Raw genomic sequence first — 21,406 nt, 5'->3', positions numbered from 1 at the left:
AAAGGGGATTGTGATCTAATCATCTAGAGCAGTGTTTCTCAAACTTGGCGACTTTAAGTCCTGTGGACTTCAACTCCCAGAATTCTGGGAGTTGAAGTCCACAGGACTTAAAGTCGCCAAGTTTGAGAAACACTGATCTAGAGATATAAGCCATATTGTAAGTAGCAAAACTGGGGGGAGGGGGGGGAATCAACCCACATTTTTTTTTCATGAATGAACTGATTAAACAAAACCATTTTTAAAACGGCAGTCACTTTTACTGTTAAGTTTTGGAAGATGGGGCAAGTAATAACAATCTGGTTTCCGAATATTAATGTTGTTATGAATGTAAAGTCCAACTGCTCATAGAGACAACCGGTTTTCTTTTTTCCCATTGTGAGTTTAGGGTATTCCCATTCTTGAACCCAGAAAGGAATGCAAACTGATATTTTCTTTGCTTAGCAATGCCATTTCTGTTGCATTGTGTTTTCAAGGAATACTGGGCAGTTACCCATTTGTCAATATCTTTACAGTAGTAATAATCCAGTGAAATATATCTGGATCATTAAGACTAATTGTAATCCAGGATTTTTTTCTTTTAACTCCACACAACCTGTGGATTTTTGATAATTCCACTGACTCTGAATGTTGCATGCATTATAAATTCACTTCAACTGTATGCCTTTCTGTTCAGGCATTGTTCAGATGCTCTGCAAAAAGAATATCAGCATTTGATTCTGCTTGATTAATGAAAAAAACTTTGTGGTGCTAAATGAATTTGTTTGGGATGTTCCTAAGCTGTCTTTTTTATTTGTGTGAGGTAGGAAATATGAGCTACTATGCGAAATGTGTTTGGCTAAATCATGTATAAAATACAGAATGGCCTTTTATTTTTAATGTACATGCATACAATGGGATAGGACTTATCACAGTGAGCAAATTATAAATCAAATCTTTATTGCAGTCAAAGACCCAGCCTAAGGAGAGTGAGTACAATCAGTTAAAAAGCATAGAAAATATAGAGTCTAAAACATACCTTTTATATAAAAAAGCTAAAAGATATAAAACAAAAGTGTATATAAAAATAAAAGTATATAAGAAATGTAAAAGGAGGGTAGGAACTTTACGTAGGTGTAGGGGAGCATAATGGTTAATATACAGTAAACTAAATTACAGTAAACTAAATTGAAGTACAGTATGGACAACTCTAGAATGCCAAACTAGTTACTCAGTAAGACTGGTTTATAGCACAGGTTATTATCTGAGGCTTTTGGGGAGTGCTTTACAGAATCTGGCAACTTTATATTGTAGTTGTAGCAGGCTTGATATCTGAAAGTATCAGGGAGGTATAGAATTATCCTGTGGGACCTGGGTATTTATGCCATAAGGATGAGAGAAAGGTACTACGAATGTCTCTGCCATACAGATACTGGAGGAGCACATACTCTGTTTCTTCTGTGTCCAGAGTCACAGAGGTATTGTTTCTCCAGGTAGGGAATTTTCCTGCAGTGGCCTCCAAGGACAGCTGAGGGAACATCATGCTAGAATAAAGGCCCTCTGGGAGTTGGGTATTTTTAAATTGGTTAAATATGCCATGGGGGAGGGAGAGTACTTGGATTCACTGGCAAAAAAAGATTGGGGACCTGGCTAGAGCTGGGCGCTTTTGTGACTGCTATTTAATTAGTGCTTTGACTTGATCACATCCATGCTGACTAGAAGACCTGGAGAGAAGCCCAAGGATGAGATTTTCATTGCCCCTGCCTTCTTCCATGTGGGTCGAAAGACATCCCTCATAGTTAATGGGAGAAGCCAAAGGAAAAAAGGATCCTTTGAGCCAATAGTTGTATATGTTGACCCACACTCTAATCCCCATATTCAAGAGGCTTATTTCCAATCTCAGGGTGGCATTGAAGACACATTTGGGGACTGAAAGGACTGATCTTGGATAGAACAAGCTCTAATGCAGAATTGGAGAAGGATCCCAGTATTCACAGATTTATTGGAATAGGTCCCAAGAAGTTGTTTTTCACAGAAGAGGGGAAGGGTTTTTGTTTTTGTTTTTACTGATTCCCACTGATTGCCCTAAAAATCTTTCCTGGGAGCTGGAGAGCCCTGCAGGGGAAAGAGTAACTACCAAACATTCACCATCATGTTGTGTTTATTGCCTTAATTAATCTGTTGTGGATTTTAAATTAAAACTGTGCTTTGTGATTAAAAGAATACTATGCACTGATGTCCTACACATTCTGATCCAGATTATTAGCAGATTAAGTATCAGACGAAGTGCATTGTGACAGAAAATGTGGATGTTGGAAATCTTTACTCTGTTTCTCCTGTAGGTTAATTGTAACGTTTGTTGACCCCTCCAAACCCTTTTTTGTAGATGATATTATTATTATTATTATTTAAGATTTAACCAATTTGATTCACAGTCTGGGTCTGGTAAAAACTTCAATAGTTCAAGTCCCAACCAAGGACCTAAGAGCTATTAAGGTAGCTTACTATTATTACTATTAATTTTGTTCTTGTTATCATCCTCAACAACAAAACTATTATTATTAAAGATTTAGTCTACAATTCGATTCACAGTCTGGGACTGGTAAAAACTCAATAGTTCAAGTACTAACCAAGGGCCTAACAGCTACTAAGGTAGATTATTGTTGTTGTTGTTGATTTAGTCTTCAATTAAATTCACAGTCTGGGAATTTTATGGCCTTTTAAAATACTGTAATAAACTGCAAATGATGGGAATGTTTCCAGAGAGGCAGCTCCTCAAATAGCCTGCTCCAATGCCATGAAGAGTTTAAAGGTTAAAACCAGCACCCTGAATTGGATCCAGAAGCAAACTGGCAACCAGTGCAGCTCAAAGAGCTGAGATGTAACATGCTCTGCCCTAAGAGCACACATAATTGTACCAGCTGAAGCTTCTGAATACTCTTTAAGGGCTGCCCCATGTAAAGAGCATTGCAGTAGTCCAGTCTGGAGGTGACTCTAGAGCATGAGTGACTGTTAGGACCTACTTATCCAGGAACTAATGTATCTGGCACATAAGAAAAAGGTCCTTCTAGACAAGAGTTCCCTATGCTCATCAAGCAGGAGTTGTGAGTGTAGAACAAAGGTGTCAAACTCAAGGTCCGGGGGCCATATCAAGGCCTTGGGGTGCTTAGATCTGGCCCACTGGGCCACCTTGGAAACAGCAAAAGACTGGCCCGTGTTGCCTCTGCCAGCCAAAATGGAGCTGGGGAGGGCTGTATGCAATCCTCCCAAGCTCCATTTTTGCTGGCATAGGGTTGCAGGAGACCATTGCAGCCGAAAATGGAGCTTGGGAGCCTGTTTTCTCTCACAGAGTGTTTGGGCTGTCACAGGCGCCCCGACATAAGTGATGTAGAGCTAGCCACACCCACTCTGACCCCCTGAGGTCAACACAAACCTGATGCAGCCCACAATGAAATCGAGTTTGACATCCCTGGTTTAGAAGGACCTCCATTGCGCACTAGGTCTGTCTGGAGTAGTGCAATCCCATCCAGCATGAAAGATGGCATAGTCCTAGAATCAGAAAGCCCACCCCCCAAACCAAAGCCACTCAGTTTTGCCAGGGCTCAGCTGAAGTCTGTTGTTCCCCAACTAGATTCTCCAAGATATTATGATAAGAAGCTCATAGCATCACTTGATCACCAGGGCCAGAGATATATAATTAGTTATCATCAGCATATTGATACCTAGTCCCATGGCAATGAATGAGCTCACCCAGTGACTTCATGTAGATGTTGAAAAGGAAGGAGAAAGCACCAAGCACTTCACATGGCAGGGGCCAAGGGAAGACCTCTCCTCCCCAATCATCACAGACCTGCATCAACGCTGAAGGAAGGTGAACTAACATAACTCCCTCCCATCCACCCCAGTCCTCTGAGCAATTCAGAAGAATGATCTCATTATTACCTAATAATGATCTCATTATATAGGTCATATAGAGCAAAGCTGGACATATATATATGTGAACCGTTATATTCAGTGACGTGCAGTGAGGGTTATGGCTGGGGAGGCTGGTGATGTCATCAGGAAGGTGGGGAATGGGACCACGTGTGCAGCACACGTAGTCCCATTCTCCGCCTTCCTGAGTGAACATTAAGGGGACTGCGGAGTGCACTGATCTGCGTAGCATTGCTTCCTCCACTGGCGCCAGTCCCTTTCCCCCCCCACTCCTTCAAGGTCTCCCACCAACCCAAAGCCCGATCCCCAGCTCCCTCGGGCAAGGCTTGAGCGGGGTGAATGGGAAAGCAATGAAAGGGGCTGCGCTTTCACCCCGCTCAAGCCTTGCCGCCTGCAACCACCGCCCGCCTCTAAGGTGCGCCAAAGCCTCCTTCGTCCCCCCCAGCGTGCGCCCTTTTTATTTCCCGCGACACCCCCCCCATTTGGGGAAAGCTTTCCCCATTGCCTGGGGGGTGAGGGGGGCGGCTCCTCTCCCCCCACTCCCTCCGTCCCTGCCTCTCTCCTCAGCCCCAAAGCTCCGTCCGCGCGACTCACTTCCAAGGTGGTGGAAATATATAACTTATATTTATTTTTATCAGTCCATATCAATCCACTCAGGGCCAAGATGTCTTCACTGAAGGTTACGACCATGATCTGTTGTGCTGGCTTGGTGTAGGTTGGTGTATAGATGTTTGTTGACTTCACAATGGAGGGCTGGATGAAAGTGACTAGCCTTAATTATCTAGCCAGCTGCCTAAGGTACCTGGTGTGGCACTTAACCTCAACACTAGGCCGGCTGGATAGATTGCTAGAGAGACAGGCAGACAGAATTCAGAGAAAGAGGGAGGGAGGGAGGGAGGGAGAGAGAGAGAGAGAGAGAGAGAGAGAGAGAGAGAGAGAGGCAATCTGTTGAAAGAACTTCTTCCAATAGGAAGCTAGTGCTAAAATATGTTTCTTTGTAACTTTCTGTCAATAGAAGACTCTTTCACCAACCTACGTTTGATATTCTTTGAGGTCAGCACCGTTCCATCATGTTACCTTAAACTGGTTGGGTTTGCACCCATTTGGGTTGTTTTCAGGCTGACTAGAGTCTCTGCACTTTTGCTTTTTGTTTTCCAAAGGAATGTGTCCCCTTGAAAGCCTGCAGGCCTAAGCCATTTACTTCTCTTGGAACTTTGCCCCCAAGCTAGATATCAAGCATAAATGGAAATCCTTCATTATGTTTATACATTGTCCTCTTCTGCTCTGCTCTTATCGCCATCAAATTCCAAAAAGGCTTTTTGCTGTGATAGTTTATATTGAAATAAGCAGAGGTTTGGTACACAATGTGATAGAAGATGAGGAGACAGTATTTTCTGAGCCAGAATGAGCATCCCTATGCTTGTTCCCCAACTCTTGGGGCTCCTAACTGTATATGGTTAACGTCATATTTTAGCTAGAAGTATTTGATTCCATAGTATTTGCCTCTGGTACACACCTTTTTTGATTAATTGATTATGTGCTTTAAAGTCAGTATTGACTCCTAGCAACCACTAAGATGTCTTTAGGATGATCCCCAACCTACATATATTTGCATAAATATAATAATATGAACTTCATCATTTGTGTCTCAAGTGAGAACTTTGAATTCATTGGTTCTGTGAGCCATTTGTTTGATTTCTTGGCTACGCATGGCATTTTTAAGAATCTTTTCAACACTAAAGTCCAAAAGAGGGATTCCCACATTCTCGAAGAGACAGTGCTGATTTTCTGATTTTTCTCTAGTGAAACATGTTCTCTTATTGTACATTTTTGGAGATATGTAGGTGATGCTTTATCAAAGGCATAATTACTGGAGACCATTCAAATGGAGACCAAGATGCTTCAGATTTATATATTTCTTTTGCTGAATTTTAAGTATCTAAGAAGCCTGGAAGGATTGCATTATAGAGTAGTGTACATGTGTTGTGTAGTGTAGTGTAATGTTGTGTAGTAATAGTGTTAGTATTATTAGTATTAGTATAGTATTACCATTACTATAAGGGAAAGGGAAAAGTTCCCCTCACACATATGTGCTAGTCATTCCCGAGTCTAGGGCGCGGTGCTCATCTTTGTTTCAAAGCCGAAGAGCCAGCGCTGTCCGAAGACGTCTCCGTGGTCATGTGGCCAGCATGACTAAACGCCGAAGGCACATGGAACGCTGTTACCTTCCCACCAAAGGTGGTTCCTATTTTTCTACTTGCATTTGTACATGCTTTCGAACTGCTAGGTTGGCAGAAGCTGGGACAAGTTACGCGGCACTAGGGATTTGAAACGCTGAACTGCCAAGCTTTCTGATCGACAAGCTCAGCATCTTAGCCACGAGCAAGCGTGTTAATACTATTACTATACATAGTAACTAATATTTATTGTTAATTACTATTATTATACATAATGTATATTGTATAAAATAAATCCTTCTTCCAAACTACACAAATATATACATTATTTCTTTCCTTCCATCTATTCCAAATACCTGTTTACTTAGTAGATGTGGATAACTGTGTCTCAATTTTGGCTGCATCATTGCAAGTATATTGGGAGTTTGCTAAAATCCCACTTCTGAATTAAGTACAGAGCAAACATTTGTAGGAATAAATAAATACAATAAAGTACAACAAGTAGAAAATATCCCCTGTAACTTGTAGGGCTGGGTGGAAGTGGGAATTTTATTGTCCTTAGAATGGGAAAAGGTTTTACAAAACTCCTGTTGCCACATGTCAACATTATTGTTGCATCCACTCTGTGTAATATTCTTCTTGCCCTTGAAGTTTGCTTCTGTCTTTTCTCAACTCTGCTACCTTATTCACTGTAGGAAGTATCAAGAAAATAATAAAAGTGAAACTATAAAAATAGTTTTCTCTATATCTCACAAGGATGTGTTGTTGCTGTTGTTTCAAAAAAATAGTATTTATGTTTGAAGAACTGAGTGTCTTTATGATGCAGTAAATTAATGCCAATGTTTTAAAATGTTTTTAAGATTTATAGGCAGACATAACCACGTTATTCTTGATGGATGTGTTTCTTGGTAGAAACACAAACATAAATTGCCCGCAGGGTAACTAACAATGGTTAGTACGATAATATCAAAATGTAAACCAACAATCTAATTGGAGCAATGTAAGTGTTCCTGTGAGTTTTAATTAATTAATTAATTAATAAAGAAAGAAAGAAAGAAAGAAAGAAAGAAAGAAAGAAAGAAAGAAAGAAAGAAAGAAAGAAAGAAAGAAAGAAAGAAAGAAAGAAGAGCCCACAATGTCAGGAGTAATCTGACCTTCCTTAGATAATGTGAGGGCCATCACGGACAAGACCATCACTTCTTTCCTGTTTCCCTCTGATTTCATGATATAGGGGAGGTACAAGTAATCCCCCCCACCTCCGAGATGTTCTTATTGGATGGGTTGATTCTTCTTTATAGCCTGTGGGGCTCTATGGCAGATACCCAGGCATTCAAGTGGTGACCAGTCTAAAGAAACATGTTTGTGAGATGTGGCCGTCCTCTCATATACTTTTGTATCTTTATGAATGTATTGGTAGCACAGGCCACATGAGCTAAAACTGATGGAGCTAATTGTACTTAAAGCGACTAATTGGCCTGAAGTGTAGATTACACCATGGGTAGGAGTGCCTTTGCACAGCTCCGTGTTTGTGTACCAGTTGCACCTGTTCCAAGACCGGGAGTCCCTACTCATGGTCACTCACACCTTTAGTGACTTCCTTGTTGGACTACTGCAACGTGCTCCACATTGGGCTGCTTTTGACAAATATTCAGAAGCCTCAGCATTTGTGGACATTGGTTGTTGGAACATATGTCACTTCTCCACACGCTGCTTTGGCAACCATGCACTTCTGAGTAGAATTCAAAGGCGTTGGAGGTCACCTTTAAAACCCTCCATGGGTTGGAACCAGATTATGCACAGCACCATATCTCCCCAATAGTGTTTGCTACATTGGACAGAAGTATTATGCTCTGGTCCCATCCATTTCAACCTCGCGAGGTAGTCCAGACAAGAAGCATACCCAGAAGTACTAGTTCTAGATTACTTGTAAATTTATCTTAACAGAATCATACTAGTTGAAAGAACATCTCCCTACACCTTCCCTTTGCAGTGAAAGAAACTAGGGAGGGTCCCTTCTGAGACGTTTGCCACACCTCCCTTGCTTCTGTGGGCTGAGCTGCTCTTATCCGACTGTTGTCTAGTCTGAGGCTCTTCTTCTGTCTCCCAAAGTCATTCTTTCATACCATTCCATTCCGTTAAAAAGTGCCATCTGGCCTTTTCCTCTGGGCACTCACTCATTGGAATCTCATTTCTCCCAGGATCAGATTTGACTTAACTTTTTTGGATTTTCACATGACATTAGTAACTTGTTTCTGTGTGAAGCTCTAATAATAGTTTTCTGGCAAGGTTTTTCACACGTGGCTTACCCTTGCCTTCTTCCTAGGGCTAAGAAATAGAGAGACACTGGCTCAAAGTCACCCAGCTGGCTTTGTGACTAAGGCAGGACTAGAACTTAGAATCTCCCGGTTTCTAGTCTGATTCCTTAACCACTGCACCAAACTGGCTTGCCTCCCAAAGAATGCACTCCAAAATGAATGATATTTTCTATGATACTATGATATTTTGTAGAGACCTTAAACCATATTAAGAGTTTCATTCTGTTCCTTTTGATTCAGAGGATAAGACAGAAAGCGCTTCCTGATCCCTCAGTGTACCTTTTGTCATCCATAGTTTTCTCTCTTATTCATAGTGAGTCGTGCTGTCGGCCAGGTAGGAGGAGGAGGAGGAGCTGGGGCGGATGACACTGCTGCTTTCAGCACTCCACGCAAGCTAGGGGCAGAACAAATGAAGCTCAATTACGCAAATACTGGAGGCACTGAGAATGTGCCACATCACTTATGAGCATGACTGGAGCTGACTGTGAATCATGGCTGTTGTTAAAGCTTTGTGTATCAGTTCAAGTGGGCAGAAACAGGGCGCTTTTTCAGATGTAAGGTTGAAGCTAATGAGCTGTGAGCTTGTAAACATTGCAATTTCACAGATTCTTGTATTCAGTCTTTCTCTCTCTCTCTCTCTTCCCACCCCCCTTCCTCCCGTTACTTTTTCAGAGAACAAGCTCAAGATTTGCCACTGTGTGCATCTCTGTAGATTTTTAGCTGCTAAAGAGGGGGGGGGAGAAATCAATGGTTAACAACTTCAAAAAAATTCAGTAAGAAAAGCTCAACTTCAGATAGCAGTAGGTACAATTGTTTGCAATTGTGGCAAGGACTGAGTCAGGATTTTGGCTTGCATACCAAAGTTTTCCACTGGGATTTGCTCGAACAGCTACCAAGTTTTACTCTCAAATCTCTATGTTGTTTTTGCTGGGGTTTGCTCTTCTCCTGGCAGCCAATTCCTGTTTACCAAATAAAATTGGCTTCGTCTCCTTTGTAGATTTTCCAAGCGTATAAGTAAAAACTGCTTCTCTCACTTAACATGGCTTAAAACAGGCTTTTGTCTCCAAAATGGTAATAAGTAGAGATGGATGGAGAAGGATGATAGATTACCTGGCACAGTCGTATATTTTGAAGAGGAAACCCCCCCACCTCCTCGAATAATATAGTCAGTTGTTTATTAGTAAGAGCATATTTAAACATGTACTCAGGTGATCATTGTGCAGGTGTGGGTGAAGCCATATTCTTCCAGATGTTGTTGAATTACCCCCAGTAAATCTCAGCAGCATGGAAAATGGCAAGGGATTCTACTAACTGTAGCTCAGCAATATTGAAATTCTTATTTCTGTTGCAGCGTGGACTGATTATAATATGCTTCAGTACATAAGTAAGCTATCCTAGTGGAAAATTGTTTCAGTTAATCCACCCAACATTTCTTTTCCATTTGTTCTTGGCAGGGGCCATAAAATAGCTCATAAATGAAGGCTAAAAGTGGGGCAAAATGCATGTGTGTGTGTGTGTGTGTGTGTTGTATTTGTGCTGGATGGTCTCCTGCAGTGAGCCAATAGACAGAAAGGGGGAATAGTGAGTTCCCTCCCATATTTGGGCATACCAGGGGTTGTAACACACACACACACACACACACACACACACACACACATATCTTTACATTCCTCCTATTTGTATTTATCAATAACTTGCTAGCTAATCCCTTATTCATATATATTTTTATGATTTTGCCTACTACTAACCTCTGGCCTGGCTCAATCATGTTGCTGCAAAGACAGCCCAACTGTCAAAACAGCTGTCAGAAGGAAATGCAGGCCAGGGTGTGTTGGTGGCTGTATTTTCAGAGCTGGGTTTATGTATTAGAGCTTATCAGGGTAGCAACTGCACACAATGATAGAAGTGGGGATGGGGTTGCTGGTCAGCTTTGCCAGAACTACTACTGGACAGGAAAAGGGAGGTCACACACCAGGCCTTGCAAGGTCTCCTCCTGCTTTTCTGTCCAGGACTGCAACATTCCACCATCCTCAACCTCTGAACTTGCCTGCCAGAATAACTTTCTAAAATCTCTTCCTACCTGATCTTGTTATCCTTTTTTTCTTTTTGCTGTGGAATTAGCCTCCTCCTTCACTTCCTGCCACTTGTTCCATTTCTGTCCCCTCACAGCTGCAGTGTCAGTAGCCCTGTGAGGGGGCACAATGCATTGATGTCTAAAGACATAAAGCGATAAAATACTATGGAGGTTGCAGTTTTGGAAATGTTGTGAACAATGCTCGGAATTGCATCTTTTTTTAATCACGTAATAACCTTCCTTCTCCCTTCACACACACACACATACACACACACACACACCTCCCCTATTAATCTTTGGGGTCAAAAAGGAAAGAATCTCTCAGGATGCAGCATCTAATATTCTCATTGGTTACTAAAAATCCAGTTTTCGTGCATGTGAGAATGTGTAAGGTACAATTCCTATTTAAATATTCCATGTATATATTTTGAGTTATGGAAAGCCACAGTGCTCTTAAAATATGATGCCAATGCTGGTTCTTTTGGTGCCTAACATTCTTGCTGATCATGACTTCATTTTTCTACATTTTCCATCCTTGCCTAAATGGGCAATGCTAAATGACTCATCATCAATCAGCTCTGATGGACAGGAATCTCTCCCAGCTGCAGAGTGAACTAGCTTCCTTTTGTTGGAGCTTCCTTCAAGCGCTTGAGGATTGACTTCCTGCTCCCTCTTCCTATTATCTAGGCCCCATTTGCATCAGAAAGATCCTCTTGGCAATTGATTATTCACCAGGTCTTTCTCAGAGCCCTTTGTGACTTTGGCCAATACAGAAGGGTGTACTAAAAAGATGATTCAGGCATTGGAAACCCGTCTCTAGGTAGGTAAGCTGAGAACAGGATCACTGAATTTTCAAGTATTAGTCACTCACAAGGGCCAATGTGAATGGGGATCAAGATTTTAATTTACAGGGCAGAGGAGCTGGTCTGGGGAATAGCTATATCATATGGGCCTAATTTGAGGGGATGTTGCAAAAAAGAGCAGCCATGCTATTCCAATAGCACATCACCTCAATAGTACAGAGTACAGAGTAATTATATTATGAGTAGTACAGAGGAAGAAATTATATTAGCCCATGGGAGCGGATGGCTTTGAAGTGCCTTAATTTCCCCAGAATTGATCTCAAGCATCTTGAAAAACTGGTCACCTAGCAGTCTTCAAAATTAAGAGCTATCTTTTGAGAACACTAATTATTTGTGTGCTGCCAGTCATACAGAGGTATCTATAATTTTATGGAAGATGTAAACTACAGCTCCTGAACCAAATTCATTTCTATTAATTCTGATGGCTCTGTCCAATATCCTCTTTACTGTCCAACAGGTGCAGTGCTTTTAATGCTTTCTTCTGAGAAGAAGCTAATGGGTTTTACAGTTGAAAGCGGAGGTTGCCACTAATTTCAGAGCTGATACTGCATGCAACAAAGACACCAACATTTGCCCCATTACTCTATCCACTGGTCACTTCGTCTTTCACATTCACCCCCCTCCCCCAATTTCATTTTTCATGGATGCAGGTGGATTTGTGGGGAACACCATTTCTTTAAAAAGCTTTTTCAGTTAAACATTTTGTGCCTTGCTGGATGGGCTCTTGAGGGATATACGGTAGTTTGGCTGGCCCAGCCAGAATTATATAGGAAGGCAGGTGGGGAGGGGTTTGAGGGTGGTGTTTGAGAGGCGAAACTTATCTACTGGGGGGAGGGCAGTTCTTTTTCTGCAAAATGCAAGTATAATGGCCAACTTGCCGTGGTAAAAAAGCCAACTGCACGCTTTGAAAAGCTATGGTTTTTGATGCAATATGCAAAGAACAAAAAGACTGCTGTCGGCTGCATGCAAGAGTTGGAGAGAGAGTTTGTATTCAGTGCGCTCGCTCTCTTTTTTCTGTGGGAGTTATTTCCTGTTGTTGACTCCAGTTCTTTATTTAGAACCACCTTAGCTACTCAGCAACTGCTCGTTGGAGAGGGGGGTTGGAGGGAGGAACAGCAGCAGCGTGACTACAACTTCTAAAGGTTTCCTTTCAAACAGATCGCCTTGCTTTGCTTCATTAAAACGAAGCAGCTTTCCTTAGTGGAAGACAAGAAACTTTTCCTCATTCACACGACTGCATTTCCTTCTGATAGTGCCACCCACACTTAGCAGAGAGCCAAGCCCCACCCTCCCGCACACCCAAGAAGAAGCAAGTTATGCTTCGGAGGTGCCTGCTCCCATCACATCAAAAGCAAAGTGCATGAGATTTCTCTACAGAAAATGATGGGGCTTCTTTTGTGCTTTACAAAGGACAGTTTCACCCTGTTGTAAAAGTAAAAGTTATAAATCAGCTGCCTGGAAGAATGAAAGGGCTGTCAACCAGTGTATTTTGTGATTGTGGAGGCTGTTCTTTTTGGCTGACACTTTCTTAGGCTACCCATGCAGGCTCAGGCACTTTCTGTCTCCCAATGGTAGCACAGTCCTTTGCAATGGATGCCAACGAAGAAAGTCCATCCCACCTGTTGACCTGGGAATCTCAACAAGCAGTTTTTCAAAAGTCCAGTTGTAGGCATGGATGTATGGATTATGAGCTTTGTGTCCCTTTTTTCCCCCCTTCAGGAGCTCAAGGCACCAGACACAACACTCCTGCCTTATGCTTTTTTCCACAAATATCCTTGTGCTTTTCCTTAAGCGCTCTATCTACACTTAGAATGAAAGAAGAATCTAACAAAGAATGGCAATAGACTCCTTTTGGTCAGTGTGAGATTTTCATTCACAACATCCAGTGGGGAAGAAATTCAAATACTCTAAAATGAAAATTTAGCACAAGGTATTGTGGGTAATGGGCTGAATTTTGATATACATACTGATTCTTCCAATAATCGCCGCCACCTCCTCCACACTGGTCAAAATAATCCGGAAATTCATATGGGTGTTTTCTGGGGATTTTTGTCTTCCAAAACTAGACACAGCGAAGTCCCATTGATTTTGATATGCTTTAACGTTTGGTTTAATGGTGCTCAGGTTAGCATTCATTCAGAACCACCAGACGAAAATGCAATATGAAACTCACTGATTTGTTTTCTAGGAGGCCAGTTCCCTTGGTGATGGGAGTAAGTTGTGGGGGGGCAGGGAGCTTTATATATCATCCTGAATTCCAGTTCCCCCAGCTGTTTTCTGATAAGTGCTTTGGTTCTTTGTGATGACAGCGGCTGAAGCTCTCTAACGACATTTTAACTTTTTCCTATAATATCTAAAAAAAACACCCCAACTGTAAATTTGTCTATGCAATTTATAATTTTTATACCATTTACATACTTGAATTGTAAACTTTTGAGATCCCGTAGTGAAGAACTTTTCTGAAGCCTTAATAACATAGTGCAATATTATGAAATTAATAAACATGAAAGCATCCAGACTCTAGGCCAGGTGTGTCCGATCCATCGTTTGCAGGCCACATGTCACCTGGGACAGCTAGTAATGCAACCCCAAAAGATTGTAAACTTTAAACATTATTATGTGATTTATATACATTAACTTGTATTATATATTTTATAAGGGGCCCAAGACAATTTCTTTTCACTCAATGCAGCTCAGGCAAGCTGAAAGGTTGGACACCCATGCTCTGGGCAGCTTACACTGTATAATAAAATATAGCAATAATAATATTATTGCAATATCAAATTTTTGATGGTTCCCAGAAACAATGCTGAAAGGTCCCACAAAGTAGCCATGTCTTTACAACTTTCCAAGAGGTCATGTCTTCATCTGTGGGGTGTAAGATGGGGTTAAGAGTTCCATTGAAAAAGAGACTATCTACCTTCGGTTGATTTCCCGTTGCACTTCTTGGTTGTAGATGTTATTTAGTTATTCTTTCTGCTTAGAAAATAACCAAGTGCTTTCCAGATTATCAATCCACTTGCTAGTGGTTGTTAGACATTGTAGCACAAATAGTCTCCCGGCTATTACTATTGTTACTGTTATTTACATTCAATGATGGGCAGAATGGTTTGGTTTGGTTTATTTGGATTTATATGCCGCCCTTCTCCAAAAGGACTCAGGGCAGCGTACAACATTAAAAAAACACACATCCCAAAAGTTAAAAAAGATTAAATCCATTTCCAAAAAAACAAACCAAATTTTTTTAAAAAACAATACATTTAAGCTAAGTTAAAATTAAAATTAACAGGCCAGGCCGGCTTGCTGGAAAAGCCAACTTTTTAGGGCGCGTCAGAAGGAGCGGAGGTCAGGGATTATGCGAAGCTCCGGGGGCAGCTCATTCCAGAGGGAAGGCGCTCCCACAGAGAAGGCTCTCCCCCTGGGGGTCACCAGCCGACACTGCCTGGCCGATGGCACCCTGAGGAGGCCAACTCTGTGGGATCGTACTGGACGGTGGGAGGCTACTGGTGGCAGTAGGTGGTCTCGCAGGTACCCTGGGCCTAAGAATGGGGTATAGGAGCATCACTGGAACAGAATTGTACATCCAGCTTATATTTTTATAATTAAAATAATTATAAATATATTTTTGCAACTACTACTTGTGCTTTGGAGAGGAGAGTGAATGAAAAGAACTTAGGTCAGGGATAGGAAACCATGGTCCTTTTATGACTTGTGGACTTCAGTTCCCAGAGTTCCTGAGCCAGCATGTCCATAAGACATAAAATGGCCATGATTCCCCATCCCTGACTTAGGTGAACAATTTGATAAAGCTCTAAATCCTAGATGAATTTCATAGCCTCGTAGAATGTAAGAATTGGAAGGTATCTTGGAAGTCAAGTAACCCAACTCTCTGATGCAGGAACCATTTCTACAGCATCCACAAACAGTTGGCCATCATAGAACAGAATTTTAGAAATATTATTTCATTCAGGTTTTTATTGTAGTAAGTACTATGAACAATACTTTTTAAAGAGAAAAAATTCGCAATTCCTGTGGTGTTCACTGTAACTGGCCTTGCACTTACATTTAATGGAGCAGAATGGAGTGGGAGTTGAGTCTAAATCTGACATTCTCACACTGAATTCTGGCAATGAATTTATTTCTAAATTTGGTGGTGCAGAGTGAATTTTTGTATGTATGTCTATTTGTCTGTCTATATGTTTTAAGGGAACTTAAAAGTGTAGATGTTTGCTTAAGTTCAATTAAAATTGCTTATACTATCTGCTTACTATCTTCAAAAAAAATCATTTTGTTAAAAAAAAACACCCCAAAATCTCCGCTGCAAAATAAACTGTAATTCTCAATACTGAAAATAAACTGCACAATGCTTTCATTCTGCACAATGCTTTCACACATCATGATAACATACCAATATAGAAACTAACTTCAGATTACTTATCATTCACCATAACATTTATATAGACACCCATCTCTCCCTTGATGACATACAAGATAGTAATAATCTAAAATAATGTTTATAAAGCTAAGAGCGGACAACAGATGTTGAAAATAATGACAGTCACCTTGCCAATCCCTTGGGGCTCCTGGGGCTGATGGCATGACCAGGTTTTGATTAATTAAAAATCAAGATGAGTCCTGTTTTTTTTAAGGAGAAAGAGAAGACTAAGAATTGCAATTGTGGATTACAATAATACACAAAGTATGTTTTATTAAACTTATTTATGTTTAATAATAATTTATTCAATTTAAACAAAAATATAAACGTTTACTCCAAGGAAAATATTAGATTGTAAAAGTATGGAAATCTAAATGATTAAATATGGTTACAGTAGGATGCAAATTCTTCAGAACACATTGGATAAAGTCTCCATTCTCACAACCATGTTGGATATCTAAAATTGGGGGTATGTATATCATTTCTATTGCTTAGTCTTGAATTTAAAAAACTTATATTGCATGAAACGTTAAAGATTGCACTTCCAGATGAATTTCATTTTTCAGACATGCCTTCTGAACTTCTAAAATATGATTCGATTACAGGAAGATAATTGACTGATATCAGCTGCCTTGATATTATTTATTTACTCATTACCTTATTTTTATAAATAACTCAAGGTAGCAAACATACTTACATACAGTTAGTCCTCAACTTAAAAAAAGCACTTCATTTAGTGACCAAATTCACAGCAGTACTGAAAAAAGTGATTTATGACTGTTTTTCACACTTCCAATCATTGGAGCATCCCCATGGTCAAATGATCAAAATTCAGATATTTGACTCATATCTATCATTGCAGTGTTCAGGGGTCATGTGATCACCTTTTGTGACCTTCTGACAAGCAGTCAATGAGGAAGCCAGATGTTACTAATTTAACAACTGCAATGATTTCCTTAACTATGATAAGAAAGGTCGTTAAATAGAACAAAACTCACTTAACTTGTCTCGCTTAGCAATAGAAATTTTGGACTCAATTGTGGTCATAGGTCAAGGACTATGTATACACCCTCCTTCTACTTTCCCCACAGTCTTGTGAGGTTGGTTGGGATGACAGATTCAAAGTCACCCAGCTGGCTTTCATGCCTAAGGCAGGACTAGAACTCACAATCTCCTGGTTACTAGCCCCATGTCTTAATCATTCGACCAATCGGGCTTTCACAAATAATGACTAATAATATTACTATGGTAAGTCCTAAAGCTTTATTTTTCTCAATGCACTTTGTTGGAAGAAAAATCTGATCCGGTTCCAAACCAGGAGAAAGGCACTGGAAATAATATGGAGGATGATTGGAAAGAAGGACTCTGTTTATTGATGAGCAGAAGCAACAACAGCATGTTGGGACAGCTGACTAATTGGTTTGATGAGTATATCGATTTTTATAGGGTTCTGAGATGCTGCAGGGGGTTGTGCAATGTAGTGAGCCTGGTGTCTTTTGCTATTCTAATGGTGGTGGGTTAATCCTATTATGTCCTAAAGGTCATGTCCTGTTCTTAGAATTTGGGTGGGGGATGTAAATTTTAATCCCATCATCTGGAGATGAAGGTCTTTTGTTTGTGAATAGATTGCCCCAATCTTTCTTAATGGGCACAAACTATTCATCTCAGGCTTTAGGTATCTAAAGCTGGAGACTGTTGGGGTTGCTTTAGGTAGAAAGCAGGTAAGTAGTTAAGATTTTTCTCCTTTGGGGAAATATAATATTCTGCCTCTTTTAATATTCCCTAAAATATTTCATTGGAGGGGTTGTTACTTCGTACAACTTGGTGAATAATTAAAAGTCAGGATTATTTAATGAAGATTTTTAAGTGGTCGCCAAGATTTGAATCGGTGTGGATGAAGTTTTAGAATACTCTTTGAAATAAGTGTTACATTTAAAATATTGATAGTGTTACAATGGTTTTCCTTCAAATCTTCCTTCATGTATTGATCTCATTTTTGTGACCCAAGTGTGACTTTACAGAAATGATGGTTTTGTGATAGGAAAACCTGTCTCCTCTGATTCAATACCCAGGGGGAGGAAAGATGGCAAAGTTTACTGAGTTTCTTCCTTTACTTTTCATTCAACTGATTATTGTGTGCCAGGGGCTGGGTCATTTCATCTGTCTTGGAAGCTAAGGAGAATCATACTGGTTATTACTGGAGAGATTCTCTGGCCTGTCCTAGACCAAAAGATCCCGGAAGAAAGCAGTGGAAATCTACTTCCTTAATGCTGGCATTATCTGTTAAGTCACCAGAATTTCTTTTCCACTGGATGGATCCCTTATTGAAGATTGCTAGTAGCACTATTGTTTCTATTATTACTGCTACTACTGCTGAATGCACGGTCTGATCATCCATTGTCTCCCCCGCTCTGTAACTCGTATTTTTGCGAATTAGACTTCTGTTGGGCGGCGAAGGGGGAGGGAGGGGGCATTTTATTGCCGTTGTCTTTGGCGGCCGGGTTGTGTGTGTGTCATAGGAACGGAATCCAGGGAACAAAACAAAAAAAGTTAGTCCGCAGGCTCGATCAGAAATCGGATAGTTTGTGTGGCTTGTTGGTGCGGCTTACAGTACTTACTGATCGCAGACCTTGGGAGGAGTGCATCTCTTGCGGGCTCTTTCCCCCTCCCAGCCTAAGATCCACTCGATCTACACCGAATCACCCAGGCTTCGTGACGGCCGGAAAGTCCAGCTTTCATTTCTCCCTCACACCGTCGTGCCGCGCCCGGGCGTTTCGCTTTCCCCCCTCCCACTTCTCACTGCCTCTTAAACGAGTTACGCAATGCTCTGTTAGAAGGAAGCTTTCGGCTTGCTCACCTACGCCTTTGGCGAGGGGGAGGGGCGAGAGAAAGACAGAGGGGAGGGGGGGGACCCAAGGATCTCCTGGGAAGAGCGAGGAAAAAGTCCTGCACAAGTTGAGGGACGAAACAGGCCTCCCCTCCCCCCTCCTCGCACACATGCCAGGGAGAGAGAGAGGCCTCCCCGCACTGGGAGCGAAACCCCCGCTCTGCACTGCCCGCCCACTTCTCTGGAGCGCGGCTCTGGCTGGCGAGGGGGAGCCCAGCTGTTGTCCCTTCTGCGGAGCCCGCCTGCTGTTGCTGCTCCTTTCAGGAACTCGCAGTCCTGCTCCAGTTTGACTTGTTGACTAATTTCAAGTTGTTGAATAGCTCGCGTGCTTATCATAGTTGCGGTTGGCTTCAAGCTGCAGACTCGTTGCTGGGGGGTGGGGTTCGGGCGGGCGGGCGGGGGCAGGGAGGCTCAGCGTCAGCGCGTCCGCACAGGAACTCCAGCCGGGCTGCGTTTTGTCCCCGAGAACCGCGCCAATTCTGCGCAATCCGAGCGGCGAGTACAGTGGCGTCTCGTCTCCCTGCCATTTTCGGCCTGGCTGACTTTTTCTTTCGGAAACGAGAGTTGCTTGGCTCGGTTGCCGCCTTCTGTTTTTGAAAGAGTCGCCTGCGTGATGTAGATGGCGTGTGCTGGAGGCTGAAAGGCTGGATCCAGGTTTCTTCCTCTGTGCCTCCCCTAAGATTGGAGCTGATTGAGTTTAGAGGCTGGTCTCAGCCCAAAATCAGCCTCGGTCCGGAACATCGAAATTCGTGGCCGGCAACCTCACCGCTCCGTAGAACTGGCACAATAGAGCCGATGCGCTCAGAGTCCCAAGGAAACCCATTGGAAAGGCCGTTTCCAGAACTAGAGTACGAACCCGGAAGGTGTACAACATAAGCCGTGACTGCCACTGGGCATGTGCAGAGGGCAGCCCTAAATCATTACGGCTCACCGGAGGGACTGAGGCGGGTCTGCCTTCCAGGGCGCCCAAGATGAGGGCTGGAACCAGCATATTACCTTTACATTTCGAAGGTATAGCCTTCCCTCCAGTGCCCATTCATCACCTTTAGTTATTGACTGATTGTTAATAAATCGGCCCGCTCTTCCCAAGCCCCTCTGGCATCCGAGTCGGGCTGGGGGGGGGGCGGGGGGCTGGATGATAGCGACATTGACTGCGCCTGCTGTCACCCTTTCTCTCCCTGGCGTGTGCGGCTGGGGCGGGCGGTGACCGCGCGCTCGTGTTGTCTTCTGCAGCAAGCAGCAGATTTATATTAGCATAGCTGATCTCTTGGGACAAAGGCACATGTAAGGGAGAACGGGGCCCTACGCCCCGCCTCCTTAGCTGGCCCAGCGAGGGGGCATGTGTCGCCTGCCTCCCAGGCCTTTCTGAGGGAGGTGGGGCGGAGGGGAGTGGAGAGCAGGCGGCGGCGGCGGCGGCAGCAGCGGTAGAAGAGAAAAGGAGGGAGGGAGATGGAGTGCCTGCCTGCCTGCCTAGGGACATAGGCGGGGCTTCCAACGTGAGCCAAAGGGCAAGGAGCTTGCAGAAGCCTTTCCTCGCGTCACTCTCTCCGCCTGGCAAGTGCTGGAAGCGCAGGCTGCTGCTCTTCCAGTGCTCGCCTGCCTGCTCCCTCCCTCCCTCCTCCTCCTCCTCCATTGTATAATGCTTCGTGATCGCCGCAGCCACAGGAAAGCGGAGGCTTAAATCCTCCCCGAGCGGCATTCGCTTCCCCGCCCCCCACCCTATTCCACCTCCTCTGTCCCACCGTCAGCCCCCCCCCCGCGGGCGAGGAGAGTGACATATGGAGCGAGTGGAAGATTAGGAGCGTTCAGCTCGCGGCAAGCAGACCCTGATGCTTTAGTTCTCAGGAGGAACTGCATGTGGTAAGTTCAACTCGCCGCTGAAGAGAGGAGCGGGCCAAAGTGGGCGAGCCGGGGGGGGGTTCTTCGTCGCCAGGAGTCACGCACAATCCAGCGGGGGATGTAATTGACTCGGTCAGCGAAGTAGGGGGAATTGGAGGTGTGCGCGGGGACGGGGGGCGGGCGGACGGGGAGATGCACTATAGACAAATCTCGGGGGCCCTGGCTTAATAAATGTCTTCCTCGTAAGATGTTCGCGAGAAAGACTCGGGAAACTCCGCTCTTCTATGTCTTGGTTGGATTCCCCCCTTGTAAACCCTTCGGATGACCGTCTTCCTCGCCTTCCGAGAGAGCGATGGGCAGTAAGAAGAGTTACTTTTCTGGCCACAAAACCATTGAATCCCAACGTGCAGAGAGGATCGGAGGGTCCGATGTTCCTTGGAGCAGGTGTGTGTGTGTGCCTGCCTACTCGTGTGGCTTACGGCAGGAATGTAACTCTATGCACGTTTTGTCGCTCTCTTCTTCACTCTCCGAGTGTGATATATCGAGAGTTTTTCAGAGCCATCTTTATACAGTGCAACTTGGTTTTGCTTTGACAATTTTCCGTGTGTGCTGTGGAGTCGGAGATGCGGTGTGTAGCAGCTGCTTACCAGTTTTTCTCATGTTGGAGAAAAAGCAAATGTGTGGGTGGAAGAGAACCTTAAACTGGGGTTCTGAGTGAGCAAAGCCTGAGTATTTGTGCATTATTTGTCTGTTTGGTTAGGACATGATGGCCTGCTGAGGAGGAAGTTTAAAGAGGCGGCTCTCTGTGTTGTAGAATTAGCGTTTTATCCTGGTTGTAAGTATGTATATTCCAACTGGGTTAATGCATGTCTTGGTATGGAACAGCAGGATTGGTATATCTGGAAAA

The 21,406-nt window shown here is 43.0% G+C and overlaps 1 protein-coding gene across 7 annotated transcripts in view; it reads left to right on the top strand.

The window, feature by feature from the left end:
- Positions 1-21,406, top strand: part of SERTAD2 (SERTA domain containing 2) — a 154,984-nt gene that overhangs the window by 85,960 nt on the left and 47,618 nt on the right. Inside the window, exon 1 of one of the 7 annotated variants that reach the window (XM_081940876.1) lies at positions 18,896-19,671. The exons of 4 other annotated variants lie outside the window; for them this stretch is intronic. Coding sequence is in view for 1 of the 3 variants with exons in the window: in XM_081940871.1 (XP_081796997.1) it covers positions 20,852-20,943 (92 nt within the window). In the remaining 2 variants the exon portion in view is untranslated. Of the gene's footprint in view, positions 1-18,895; positions 19,672-20,105; positions 20,521-20,794; positions 20,944-21,406 lie in introns of those variants that run through there. 2 more of the 7 variants (XM_081940874.1, XM_081940871.1) reach the window with 2 other exon arrangements.

Source organism: Natrix helvetica, assembly GCF_964273705.1.
Source record: "Natrix helvetica genome assembly, chromosome: 2".
Lineage (NCBI taxonomy): Eukaryota > Metazoa > Chordata > Lepidosauria > Squamata > Natricidae > Natrix > Natrix helvetica.
This window is presented reverse-complemented; position numbering and strand designations above follow the sequence as displayed.